Below are 15,219 nucleotides of genomic sequence, written 5' to 3'. Positions count from 1 at the left end.
TAAAGAGTGGGCATGGCGACCAGGCTTTTGAGTTTTTTGTAGAACGCCTCCTGCGTTCTTTTTCTTTAATTTAAAATTTTTGGTAAAGGGGGGGGAATATTCTCCCTCAGCCCGCCCCTGGTTGATTGCGAATAGAAAGAGAAAACGACAGTGGTGGATTCATCCAGCAAATTCAAATAGGTTAAAAACAGCACCGTTTTATATTATGTTGGAAACACATAGGAAGTTTCCCGAGAAGTTTTTTTATTTTTTTATTTTACAGAATGTCGATATAGAGTTTTGATGAACTTCTAATGTTAATTACTGAAAAAATCGCAAAATTTGATATCGTGATGCGGAAATCAATACACGTGATGTGGAAGTGGGATTCTTCCACTTGTTCAGATTACGAACCTGAGGGGGCATAAATTGAAATTGAGGAAGGACAGATGTAGAATATATGTGCGGAAATTTGCCTTTAGCCAGCGGGTGGTTAATTGCTGGAACAAACTTCCATCTGTCGTTGTGGAAGTTGATAGGTTAAATAAATTTAAGGAGAAACCGGACAAATATTTAGAAGGGATTTTTTTTTTTTTTTTTGGCTGATGCTGCATAAGCTCATACGCTTGCTTTCTTGTATCACATGCCACTACTACTACATACTACGTTTCACTGCAATAGACGTTAGTGTTTATGGATTTTAAAAATGTTCGATGGTGATTCGAACATTTTTAAAAATTCAAATTTTGGAAAAAGATTGCTGATGAAACAAGTTAATCTGCCGTTAAATAGAGCTCTTCCTGGTACAAATGAGCCATTTGTTTTTGTAAGGGACGAAGCATTTGGACTGACTGAAAATTTAATACGACCATACCCATCAAAAAATTTGAGCAGTGAGCGAAGAATTTTCAGTTATAGATTAACTCGAGCAAGGCAACTTTGGAATACTGAGCAAGTAAATTGCACATTTTTCACTCTACCATATTGCTGAATCCCCATTCTGCTATCTAGGTAATAAAAAATTGTTGCGTATTGCATAATTTTGTGAGAAGAATGGATGGATATGTTTTTGAAGACACATTAACTTTTGAGATGGAAGAGGGAATGGAAATGACAGCAGTTGGAGGACGGTCTTTCAGGCTTGTCAATAAGAAATTCTTTTTCTACATATTTCAACGGTGTTGGCTTCCTTTCATGGCAATATATTATAATCTAATTACAATAAAATTTATCCTATTTTTTAAAATAAATATTGGTATGTAGTGGAAAATTTAAATTCTGAAAAATAAGAAACTATATACAACGAATTCGAATTAAATGTATGTGGCAATCAAAAGATTTTTTAATTATTTAATACTTTTCCCCACAACTAATAAGTTTCAACTAATAATTTTTGAAATGTCTATTTTTACAAAAATTACAATATTTTCTAATAATGCAAAGAACGAACGAACGCTTTTTTGTTTTTATCATTGTTTTGTTCGGATTTTTTTTTTTTTTTTTTTTGGCTGGTGCAGCATAAGCCATAGGCTTTCTTGCACCATGCGGCCGTTACTAATACTAATACTACGAATAACGGATTTTTCACAAAATGTTGTTATTATTTATTGTCGTTGCTGTTAGATTTGTTGGTGTATCAGCAACTTCTATCTTATATTTCTGAATGATCATCTCTAGTTTCCATTAGATGCAGTCCTTAGAGAAGGCAGAATGATTACCATAGCAATTAGGATAGTTTTGGGTTTCATTGTTACAGTTCGTATGTGTGTGTGTGTTCTTTTGACCCACAAGAAGCACAATTGACTACACCTCTGCACATAGTTTGCGAGTGACCGAATTTTTGGCACTTAAAACGCCGGACTGGGTTGGGAATGTCGAACATGGCATCTGAGGTATCCAGCTTTTATAGTTGTGGAGAGATTTGGTAATTTAAATATCAGCATGACTGTCCGATTAGGGACAGACTCTATCTCTTTTGATAACAATTCTTTTTGCATGGACTACATTTTGGTTGCTTAATTCACGGACAAGTTCATCCTCTGATACATTTAGGAGATCCCATTCTTATATAATACCCCTTTAGAGGAGTTCAGGGTGGCATGTGTGGGAATTCGTGGGAATTCCACCAAAGGTAGTATTTTCAAAAGTCTTTCAGCATGTCTCTTTTCATTCATTTCCATTAATAAGTCTCCAGATCTTAGTCGTCCAACCATTTTTGGAGGGTCACCCACCTTTTCGAGACATTTCTCAATAAAAAATGGGGAGAGCTTACTCAGTGGTTGGTCTTTAGAGGAATGTAATATTAGAAAGAGAGGAGCAGAAAAAATCCGTCCCTTGATTTTTTTTTCTCTTGTCATGGTACGTATTCAAATTATCATGATCGTCATCTCTATCTGGATAGAGATCCATAGTTGACTGTTTTGTGGTGGCCATCGTTGCTCCTTTTAGCCCTGGGAGAGTGGATTTCTTCTCCTAAGTTTCCAGTCCCTCCACGTGGAGGCAGGAACGATGCCACCAGTCACCAAGCGATAAAGTTGTTAGCGTTAGTAGGTTAGTGTTATATACAAGAAGAAAGGTAGCTTTCCTTTCTGTTAAGTAACCTAACTTCTTTACTTTAGAAGAGAAAAATTTAAATAATTTCAGAAATCAGAAAAATAACGCCCAACTACAATCAATGAAATCGCATTCGAATCGCTATAGTCACTCGGGGCCGTTATTATTTGTATTGTTACAAAAAATTTCAATATTTCCTTGGTGTGCCTTTGATGTTATCAAAAAGTTTCAAAGGAGAAATTCTTATTGAGTACACACGCCAAAAAAATTCACCATCCAGTGTCATATGCTGTTACGAAGTCTGCATTTCCTGTTTCCCACATGATGTTTTCTTTGTTTGTAAAATTACTTTATTGCTACCAGCTATTTTTATTCAGAGATTTTGAAAAGTAATTCTGTAAGACTGTGCCTTACAGAAATACTTTTGGAGACATAAAGGTAACTTCCTGTTTGATTTTACCGCAAGGGACTTCTCAGATTTAAACACCTTATTACTGTCTTCACACCAGTTGACAATATTTCCAGATGAAATATTGATAAGTACTTTCCATCCATTTGAAGCAGAGAACATGCTCTACCCCACACTGTAATGTGGGTACCCACTTTCCGTGCAATATAGGATTACGATTACTGCTGTTTGATTTTACGAATGTTCATGCGAAGTTCCTTCGACACCACTTTTCGAATTGTATATACACAGCTATCAATAGAAATATTTTCTTGAAATTTCCTGAGAAGATGAAATATACATTCAGAAAACGTGCTGTACTAATATTGTTCCCTAAAAACAATTACAATAAAGCAAACGTCTTTTATCAAATGCGCATTGTAGTGTTATCAGTTTTACACCAGTTTTACCCGTTTAAAATGTTCTTGTTTATACTCCGGCACGACCACCAAGTTAGCGGAGTTTACAATAAATCAATCAATACAAATGTCAATCGTATTTGGTAGTCACGGGCTTCAACCCCGGTCCACTCAAAGAGCGTGTGCTACTGCACTCGAACTCTTGACCACTCGTCTACGTCTTTTTTTCCAGTGTGGCTTCCAATAGATGAATTTCCTTGATTTTTGTATTCACCATCATCATAGGTTCCTTCAGTCTCTGTGACTGGTTGGTAGCACTGATGACTTTTTTCCACATCTCTCTCTCTCTGTTGAGTGCCAGCTTCTTCAAGTCCTGGAATGATCTTGTGTTAGTAGATGTAAAACACATTGAAGAAAGGAAGCACGATCTTTTCGTTTTTCGAACACAATTCGTTGCAATTCTTTCGGTTATGTTTCTTATGCCAAGAAACAGTTGCGTGAATGCCCCCACTCCCGCCGTATCACGCTCTCAACACTGTACGTTGCAGCTTACTGCTTCCCTTCGTTATTTCGCTATGCTTTTAAATAATAATAATAATAAATAAAATGAGAGAGATGTTATAAAATTATTTCAGATATAGAAAGAAACCGAAGTTATGTTTGAAACGAAAAGTTCAAAATTCGTTTTGGAAGAAGAAAAAGACCGCACGTGATTCTTTTTTGTTAACGCTGACATTGGTTGTACTGTTGCAGTGGATATTCTTCAGCAGTTTTCCGAATACCGTTTTGATCTTATTTAATAATAAGGTTCTTTATTAACTTAAAGTATATACTTTCGTGATTCCATACACAGATAACCAGAGGAGTCTAAAAATAAATCGTCTATACAAGTGAACAAACTTGTATTCCGTTAACCAATGAAACAGTACCAAAATAGAAGTGATATTTACAATAAATATAAGGTTCAGAACTGAGCTCTCTGATTCTTCTCATCGTTACATAATCGTAATACCAGGAGTTCATCCCCGTTCGGAAACATTTCTTTTCCAATTTCAATACAACACTTTGCCTTTGTTTGTTGGAGTAGTCTTTTAATGACGTGTTGTACAAAGGAAGCGCCTTTCCACCTCACAGATAAACTTCTCTGTGTCAAACATCGTCTGGAGAATTTCCCCGCAGGCGATATTAATGTCAAGTCTCTGGCGTTTGCAACGCATTCGACTGTGTTAGCAGGCATGAACGCCAGCTAGCGTCGTCCAACGCGGCGTTTATACCATCCGTGTAGTTTTCATAGCTTTTCCCTCTGTTTCCTGTAAAACCGGACATTCGAAGGCGTTTCCAAAATCCGCGCTTTAAGGGCGCGTCTCGTATAGCCCTTAGAGGTTCAAAGAGGCCTGGCCACCTTCAGCTTTTGAGGCTTCTCGCTATCATAAAATAATAATGATAAATGAAAACGAAATAGGGGAAAATAGTAGTGGAAAATAATTTGAAAGTATTTTAATTCATAAGTAATTTTTAATTCATAAATTTTAAACGGAATTATAAATTACAAACGGAAATTTCTAATTAATATAAATTAATTAAAAATTTCCGCTTATACTCTGGACGGCCGAGGTCAGAAAAGTTTTACATCCTCTGTCTTCCCGACCGTATTTTTCCCAGCGATGGACCGCTTTTATATTTGAGGTGGAAACCACGGATCACAAAAGAAAATATTAAAGTATACCCGAAAAATATATGAATTTTTCGGTATTCTGTATATAATTTCTCAGAAGTAATTATTTATACATTACTTTTTAAGAATATTCTGTAAACTAGAAGAAGGTTTAGTGAAAGTTACGCATGTTGTCACTCGTCAAAACCAATGTATCTTTATATTAACTACCTTTTGATTGATGCGGTGATAGTTGGCCCATCGTTCTGAGTGGCAGAAAACGAAGTTGGGGGGGATTAAAGTTTTGTATGTGTAACTTTTAGCTTGGTGACTAATATGCCGTTAGCCTATATCTAATCTTCAATTTGTGGACTAATCCGTTCTGACTGTCTGCATCACACACTACAATTATATCGTGACAAAATAAATTATCACTGCATAAATCATATCACTGCATATTAATAAAAAAAATAAAATAAAAATAAAAAAGTAAAAGTTATATTCATCCCTAGACAGCAATCAAACGCTAGGAGGGTAAACGAAACCATAGCATAGCAGTACAAAATGTATATTGGGTAATATGAAATATACAAAGATAAAGATACAAGGCGAAGACAGATTGTTCGACATAAATGCTCAATATATACAGTCAGTGTCTGCCCAAGCAGAGTGCGGGGATGCCGGAAGGATGCTGTAGGCTGACTGGAACAGGAGAAGGAGCACAGATCATCTAGTACAGAAGCTACGCAGGACGATGCTGAATGAAGGTCTAAAATTGCAAGATTGCGTAGGTATCTCCAAAAACTTTTGTTCTTTAGGCCTTGTCTACGCAAATTGTCTCAGGAGTTGATGTTTTAAGCCGTTGAGAAGTCCAATCGTGTTTGCTGGGAACATATGACTGAGCGAGCTGATTTGGTTGAGGGCAAGTCGGATCACAGATGTTTGCCGATTACTTATTCTTTTGTTATTGTTGGGCAGGATGATGAGGCTGTCGATGCTGGGAGCTAGTTTACCGGAAATCAGCTTAGAGAGGGTAATTATGTTGCGAGTGGTGATGATTTGCTTCAAAGGGGTAATTCCATGCAGCGGATGTAGTATACCCCTAGGGATGTCCTGAAGGTCCTATTGAGGGATCGAAGAAGCCAGTACTCAATCCCCAAGAACTGCCGCAGGTAGGTTGGAGGATTGAGTATTGGCTTCTTCAATATATAAATAAAAAAATAAAAGAGCACTTATCTTCTCAATGAATCCTTGAGGTCTTTTTAGCGATAAGTCTTATTTATTTGTCGAAATCAATCTATATGGAGCATAGTGGTGAGCTGTAAATCGACAATAAACCGATTTGTAAGACGTCGCAGCGTTGAACGAACTGAGCAGAGCGACGGTGATGACTTTTGTGTTTGTTCAGAGACTCCATACGCAGGTGTTCCCAGGGCTGTAGTAGTGGGTATAACCAGGTATATGCCGTATACCCTCTGGATTTTTTTTAGGGGAATAGCGTACACGGGTATATGCCGTATATCCTCTGGAATTCGATTAATAAGCACAGTATACGTAACGTATACCTTCTGCTAATTTTACGACTACAGCACTGTGTGTGTCCCATAGGAGGAGAGATCACCAGGCTATTACTAATTCTTGGTGGAAAACTGCGAACATCTACAAAGTTTGCCAGACCACGATGTGCTGCAACCTGCAGGGTAGTGGTGGTATTTATACAGTGCCTAGCACAACTACTATTCCGCTACAAAAAAGTGATTTAATGGCAGTGAGAAATGCGGAGCTTAAACTCAGCTTACATGGTAGAGCAAAATATTTTTTGTATGTATCTTCGAGTTATAGCATCATCAGTTAACTAATACAGCAGATTATGCATTGCTTCATTTTCCATCAACTTGAGGATTTGATTTGTAATGTTTGGAGCTGGTGGTAACGTGATATCAAACACCCTGAAATCAGCGTGTTTTTCGGTAAAAGGGAATGAGACCATCCTGAAGAAGCGTTAGATAAAAATAAATAAATTTTCTGTTTATACTCCGGGACGACCACACGGTCAGAGGAGTTCACAAGGTACAGAGAATACAAGAAACAGCATCGTATTCAGCAGTCACGAGCTTGAACCCGGGTCACTCAAGGCACGTGTACTTATGCATCCCCGTGCCTGACCTCTCGGCTACGGCGGATGAATCTGTGTAAGTTGATTTTCAAGAAATATACCATTGGATGGATTTACTATTACGTATTAATGAGATATTTTGCTATTTGGTGCTGGGTTTAGTTGTTATGGGACATCCAGAACTTTTGTTGTGGATTTTATGATCATATTGCTGTATCTTACCTAAAACAAGTAACAAAAACAGGTATATTTAAGATTAATAAAAATTAATTTCTGAAGACAAGGTCTTGTCTTCAGAAATTAGCTATTTTCAAGGTAAACGCTTGGTTTCTGTTAACTCAGATGAAGTTTTGTTCTATTAATTAGAATGTGGTGAAAGATTTTTTATTAATCTTAAATATACCTGTTTTTGTCATGGAATCGAATTTGGAATTTTTCATCTAATCATGAAAAATTTCAAATTCGATTCCATGTTAAAAACAGTATCACACTTAATAGTGTGACAAATATAAATTTGCCACACTTAATGATGCAAATATATTTGGAAATGGCAAGCATCGGACTGCAGATTTAGCAGTCTTAGAATCTAAAAAAAAAGTTTTTTTTATAATTTTTTTTTTTTTTTTATCGAAAACCTAAGGATTCAGGATTTTCTTGCCTTTTGGTAAAACAGAATTTACAGTTTACTTTAAGAATAGCTTAGCTCAAAAAAAGAAAGAAACCGAAAGGTAGTCTGATAATGAAATCACTTAATACAAAGTGCTTGATTCGTCACTAACAAAAACAAATTATGTTTATTAAGAATCCTCTTATACTAATCCTCCTCGTGATGTTATTTTGTACTTTCAGGTACTCGGGAGCAGGCTTTTGTGTATGCTTTGTCTTCGGCGTCTGTCACCCACATCATCGCGCGTGCCTGTAGCGAAGGTACGCTACTGTCTTGCCGCTGTGGCCAGGTTCCGCACGAACCACCTCACGGAGACTTTAAATGGGGCGGATGTGCCCACAACGTGCGTTACGGTATCAAGTTTACGCGATCCTTCACTGATGCTCCATGGAAACAGAAAGCCGTGCGGAAGACAGTGGAAGCAATGGTCAACAAACACAACAGCAAAGCGGGAAGGCGAGTAAGTGCTCTTATCTAATTACTGTATTCTATTTTTTCTCCTATTTACTAATTTTATGAATTGCTTGTTATCGGACTTTGTGATCCGGAATGAAGTGATCTTAAAGCTCGTGGGAAGAATGCAGAAGCTAAACAGAGAGAGAGAGAGAGAGAGAGAGAGAGAGAGAGAGAGAGAGAGAGAGAGAGAGAGAGAGAGAGAGAGAGAGAGTGTGTGTGTGTGTATTGATAACGATAGTCCCATGAGAGGGAGAGGGAAGAAGTAAACGAAAGGCATCTTAAAAGGGGTTAATCCGAGATTTTATTAATATATTATATTAATTTTTATATATTATATTTTATATATTTACTATATATTAATATATTATGATACGCAATAAAAAACATTTGACACCCTTCTGATACTTGTACATTAGATCATATCGGCTCTATCAAATAACTGTACCGTTTAAATCACGCCGGAGGAAATGCATTGAGCTCTAAATACGTGTTGGAAAGCAACTTTGCACAACATACGTGACCGATGGGCACTTTGGGAAAGCCGACAGCAATGACGTTCATATTAGAAAGAAAAATTAATTTTATAATTATCTCAAAAGATGCCTTAAAGCAGAATTTTTCATAATAAACTCATTTATAATTACAATATTATCATTTCGGTCAGTTGCGTATTTTGAGTTTCTTGGAATTGGTTAAAAATTATAGCATAAATCTTGTTTAACAAAAAATAGTTGTGGGTTTGTGTAAAGTTTAACTTTACACAAACTATTTATCGACTGGAATAAAAGATAAGTTCTATTAAATTGTGAAAAGAAGAACGACTCGAATTGTCACCACATACGTAGTCAGATCCGAAAGATTTTGTAATGGTTAATTATTGTCAAAGCTAAACCAAGGAAAAACCACTTATGTGAAGAACAACAACTTGTTTTTATATCCTTATCGAAACTTGACATCATTAATAACCCTGGTAATGAACCGAAGTTTAAGACTACTAATGGCGAGTTTAACATAGATGTACTGCCTTCAGTTTCATATCTAATTTACAAGTTAAACCAGATTGGATTAACAGCGATTACTTTCAACTTAGGCTGTGCTAGAAGTAGATTTATTTAGCCTCATTCGTTAAGCAGATTTGTTCGGAGATTTTCGATTAAGCACCTTCACTTGGGGTAAGTTTGACAGATTTGTTAGGACAATTTTTGGTGAAACGTCGTTAGCCGAGTTGAATTGGATTAATGCATTTGATTTAGTTCAGTTATTACAACAGAAGTTATTTGCTGCCTCTAGGGAGTCAATGAAATTAAAGCAAAATAAACGTGCTCTGTTGCAATGGTGGTCCTCTGATCATACTGATCTCTGGAAGACGCGTAAGAAGTTCCAACCTCAGGAATTGGATAATAAAGAATCTATGGTTAGGTTGAAAGCTGAGTATCAGTTGATCAAAAGAAAATGCACCTGTTTAATAGCTAAAAAGAAATATGATGCATGGAAAAACTTAGTGCAAACAGCTGGTAATGAGGATCCATTGTTTATAAGTTGTGTTTGCACAAATTTATGCCTTCTGGGGATGTGATTAGTTCTATGGATTGTGGAGACTCTTAAACTATAGATTGGCTCAGCAGTATTAATGTTATCCTTGATCATCTAGTCGATGGATCTCATCATCACATGGAAGAGCTAGCGCATTCTAATGGTACTCATAGGTTAGATTGTGGTTGTGTTAGCGATATTCAAGAGGAACCTTTTTCAATGGAAGATCTTAATTAAGCTGTTAACGAAATTCGTAATAATAGGTGTATGGACCTCATTGAAGGGAAAGTTATTAAACGCTTCTTCGGTCTGTTTCCTGAGCTTCTTGCTTTCAACAAATGCTTGCTTAAAGGAATTTTTCCCTCACCTTGGAAGGATGCTCTTCTTAAGATCATTTTGAAGTCACCTGAAAAGCTTAAAACTGAGCCCTCTTCTTATTGTCCAGTTGCTCTTCTTCTTCCGGGTTTGGGCAAAGTCTATGAATGCGTGCTTTCACAGAGAGTATTGCAATATACGCAAGAAAATTTGGGGTTCTCAAATAAACAGTATGGATTTTCTCTTGGTCTTGGTACAGAGGATGCTTTAAAATCTTTGGTTAAATTGATTAGAGATTCAAATGCAAAATATTTTCTTGGCATTTTCGTTGATTTTGAAGGGGCTTTTGATAATATCTCTTGGGACAGTGTGTTATTGATGCTTCGCCTCACAAAATGCTCCCATCAGCTTTATAGCGTTGTAGTGGATTATTTTAAGGAAAGATCATTTATGGTTAAATCTAGATGGAATTTGGTAACTAGATCTGCTATTCGAGAATATCTGCAGGGATCTGTTTTTGGGCCACTAATGTGGAAATTGGTATTAGAGAAGTTACGGAAGGAATATAGTCATGTTCATATGATTGCATATGCGGATGACCTAGTTATCTTAGTTGAAGGCTCTTCACTTCTACCAATTGAGCAACGATCTAATGAAATAATAAACGATCTGAATACTTGCTGTGACTTCCATAAATTAACAATATCCAAGTCAAAAACAAAAATATTATTACTAAAGGGGAGGGAGCCTATCTGTTCATAGAGAACCTCATGTGCTGATTGGTTGTGAAAGTTTCAAGTCCGTTAAGAATATTAAATATCTTGGAGTCTTCATTGACAGAGGTCTTAGATTTGACACCCATATCAATTTTCTATCTGAAAAAACCCCATGTGTTGATTGGTTGTGAAAATTTAAAGTCCGTTAAGAATATTAAATATCTTGGAGTCTTCATTGACAGAAGTGAAGTAACTATTGACATGAATTCTGTGTGACAGTTTCAGTTGCTTCAATAAACTGTGTAATTGACCTTGTAATTAATGATTATCATGTTCCTTTGTAAACAAGATAATATTATTGGACAATTTATATAGTTACTTGTGATCATACTGCTATTTGTCTTCATCTCATGTTGACTTCGTAAGATCAGTGGCTCCTTGTGTCACGTTTGGTCTTATTCATGTCATATGGCTCCTTGTGCCATGTGCTTGTCTTGTGGTTCCTTGTTCCATGTGCTTGTCTTTTTGATGTGATTTATTGTCTGGACATGTTATATGTTCATTTCACTTTATGACATTGTAATTCATATAACTTTGAATCTGCATATCATCTGTATATAATATAAGATGTATGAAAGTATATAGCGGATTTGCCAGTTTCTGGCTAGGGGCTGCTTGTTAATAAAAATGTTTTAAAAAATATACATGTAAGACGACAGTGAGACATTGGAATTAGAATATCGTTTTCAAGTCTCGATACCCCACTGGAAGAAAACTTCTAGGAAGGGTTCAAAGAAAGTCAACCAGTTTGGCGAGGGAGCTAATCGATGTCCAAATGAAGAACGACTTAGAAGGTGCCTACTGCAAAGCTTGGTAACATGGCATATTCGGAAGTCCTCCTATATAATGTCCAGAAGGGAATCAGTAAAATGAATGGGAGAGGTGCATTCTCAATGGTGTTGTTGGATCATTGGAATGAATTACCTGCCTGAGTGGTCGAGACGAATAGTTTGGTAAACTTTAAAGCGAAATTGAATAACCACTTTTTTGGCGACGGGGATGAATGATTTCCGGCATCATTTAGCGATTATAATATTAATACTAACCAGGCAGCCCAACAGCAATTTCTTGGAAGTGACCTCAATAAAGATAATCGTTGCCATTAAGTATAAAATTGGGATCATATGTTATTAAATTTCTGAATAAACATTTTATTGGAAAGTCTGAATCCTTTTGAGATTACAGTATGGATTGATCAAAATGATTGGTGAGTATTAAAGAGTACATTCGTTGTAGTCAGAAAGTTCCGGAACTTTTTGACTACAATGCCATTCGAAGTACTTGTAGTTCATTTCTGCTGTCACTCATATTGGTCAGCGAAATACCCTTTTAGAAGGAATTCTTTCCCCGAATCTTTCGACCGTGTCTCTGTGAGCATGTTACACATCTTTTGCTGACCTTCATTCTTCTTTCATGAGCTATTTTCTTGCTTGAGCCTGCATTCTTCTTTCATGAGCTGTTTCATTTTAGAGATTTTGTTGTTATATGATGTAATCGTTATGGGCTAGATCCGATATAAACTGAAGAAACGCACATGTCTGAACTCGTAACGAAATATATCCTGACATCCGTAGTCATGAAAATGACAGACATTTCTTTTTGGCAATCTCCAGTGATGTATTGTCCTATGGCTGCAAAGAGAAAAATGTCCTTGATGATACGCCTCTGGATGTTTCAAATAGCTTCTACACTTTCTATGTCTGTTTGGATTCAGGGTAGGAAGTGTGCAGATGTCTCTCTTATTCCATTATATAGCCGTTATACGAGTATATCTGTATGCTTGACTTCTATTCCAGGGAAAATATTGGAGTCGGTAGTTCAAGAAGAATTGCAGATCACCTTAAGAGGAATGGATTTTACGGAAATCACAGCGTGGGTTCGTTAAGCTGGAGGGATCATGTCTGAACAAATCTTATTAGCTACTATGATGCAGTTGGGTGCAGACAATCCAATAGTGACAGCATATATTTAACTTTCAAGCTTTAACACTTGCACACGAAAGACTGTTGTATGCATAGGAGCAGCGTGGCATATGGGCAAATTGCTGCTATGGGTAAAATGACGGTTGAGTGAGAGAAGACAGAGGGTGATTATAAATGGGCAGCACTACTCTTATTGGACCAATGTTATTGGTGACCCTCAATTCAGTGCAGGGTCTGATACTGTATTTATTAATGAAATTGATAAAGGCATATCACGCTTATTCTCTAAGTATGCAGATGTTAGAAAGGTTGGCAGGGTTGTTAACGACAGTATTTGAGGCCTACTACTGGCCAGATCGGCCGAGACGTGGCAATTGACGTTGATAACTGCAAGGTGCTGTATATGGAGAGCAGTAATCCCAGAATGGCATACCAGTTGGATTACAACACTCAGAGTAGTGAAGAACGAAAGAGACCTAGGGGTAACTGTACATTCTGACAAAGTTCTCTGAACAGTGCAGGCAGGTTTCTAGGATACCTCATGGAATGAGATAACAGAAACTTTGCCAGAAGGGATAAGGTGCATACAATTCTGGAAGTCTCATCTTAGGAAGCATGTGTGTCTCTTGGAACGGGTGCAGAAAAGAGTAACCAGATTATTCAAGAATACTCTTCCCACAAAATAATTCGATTCTGCAAATTGCAGTGCTCGGAAACTTAGCACTTGCGAGGAGGCCTGCTTGAAGGGTTTAACTTTTTAAATGGATTATGTAAATTTGATGGTAAGGATAGTCTGTCTTTCTTAGATAATGCTCACAAGGGGACATAAACTTAAATTGAAAAAGAAAAAAAAAAAAAAGGATGGTCGCAGGATAGATAGGTTTCCGAAAATTTGCTTCCAACCAGAGAGTAATTGATTGTTGAAAGAAACTATCATCTGGTGTTATGGAATTTGGTTGTTGAATAAATTTCGGGAAGAATTAAACATATTACTAGATGGGATAGACAGATGAGGTCAGTACATTTTTTTTTTTTTTTTTTTTTTTTTTAGCTGGTGCTGTCTAAGCTTTCATCATTTGCCACTACTACTACTGATAATATTTCGAAAATATTTTGAGAATATTATAATTTGTGCCGTGTATAATATGTTATAAAAGCAATAAATATATAGTATCAAGCGCATGTAGTCATGAGGATGCCGTAGACAAGTGGTCAAGAACGACGCTAATCAAGATATACACGTTCTTTGAGTGATCATAATTCAAATCTAGACAAAGTTATGATTCTTCTCTACAAGCAGCTTATACTTCCCAGTTTTGATTATTGTGATATTATCTGGTCCCCACAATAGGAATATCTTTCTCACAGACTTGAAAGAATTCAAATTAGATTCATTAAATTCTTATGCTATCGAAATCACATTGCCTTTCAGCATCGAAATTATGGAGCTCTTTGTGGTCGCTTCAGAATCATTCCTCTTCACTCTAGACGACAACTCCATGGGTCTCTTTTTGTCTACACTATCATAAACCCTTTTATCGATTCTCCATCTCTTCTTGAACAAATACCTTTCGCTATACCCCGTTTGAATTCTCGTTATAAAATTAATTTCTCCCTGCCTGTTCCTCGTACTCATCACTTACTTGGTAGTTCGCTGTTTCGTTTTCTTCAGGTAATGAATAAATACAATATTGATTTTACTCTTACTCCATCTGTCTATAAGAATTTACTCCTTACTCTGTTTTCTTAATGTAAATTTTGTATATATTTTAATTATAGTTTTGTATTGATTATTGCTGTTTTGTATTTTCTGTAACTCCTAGCGTTCTCACCTTTATTTTGGGTCTGTGTGTGGGAAAAGTGTATACAGTGAAACTTCTCCTAACGGACATCTCTCTACAACGGACATTTTCAAATTCCCCAACTCACCTCCATTGGTTTTAACGTGTTTTCAGCTTCCGTCTAGCGGACAGGCAATCTGCACTGTTTCGTTTAGATTAGCACTTAATTTGATCTCCCCATAACGGACTGCGGGAGAGCTCAAGCCCCTTTTTTTAGGAACTTTTCTTCCACGTATTGCCTCAATCGTGTGTTTATTTTCTATTTCCGATTCTCTGAATTTTATCAAGGTTTACGTCGCGGTTCTAAACCCTTTTTCAAGCATTTTAAGGCACATGTAAAACTTCTGATGAATTCGGTGTGTGAAGAGGGGGGGGGGGGGCGTTTGGTCGGCCTTTCGTCTTTTGAGTTTCAGTTTTCAGTTTTGTTCAGTGTCGTGTGAAGTGCACAATGTCTTCTCGTAAACATTTAACTTTAAAAGATAAAGTCGAACTCATTAATGCGTATGATCGGCAAAAAAATAGTGTTCACAATCTCGCTGCAAAATTCAAAATCGAGAAGATACAGGTAAGCGACATCCTAAAGAAAAAAAAAAAAATTGA

The 15,219-nt window shown here is 36.7% G+C and overlaps 1 protein-coding gene across 1 annotated transcript in view; it reads left to right on the top strand.

The window, feature by feature from the left end:
* LOC150091127 (protein Wnt-11b-2-like) overlaps window positions 1–15,219 on the top strand; it is a 200,767-nt gene that overhangs the window by 109,787 nt on the left and 75,761 nt on the right. The window contains exon 3 of the mRNA XM_090386860.1: window positions 7,959–8,236. Coding sequence (XP_090242986.1) covers window positions 7,959–8,236 — 278 coding nt within the window. The remainder of the gene's footprint in view (window positions 1–7,958; window positions 8,237–15,219) is intronic.

This window comes from Mastigoproctus giganteus, chromosome 1, assembly GCF_048544385.1.
Source record: "Mastigoproctus giganteus isolate SK-2022 chromosome 1, ASM4854438v1, whole genome shotgun sequence".
Taxonomy (NCBI): Eukaryota; Metazoa; Arthropoda; class Arachnida; order Uropygi; family Thelyphonidae; genus Mastigoproctus; species Mastigoproctus giganteus.
This window is presented reverse-complemented; position numbering and strand designations above follow the sequence as displayed.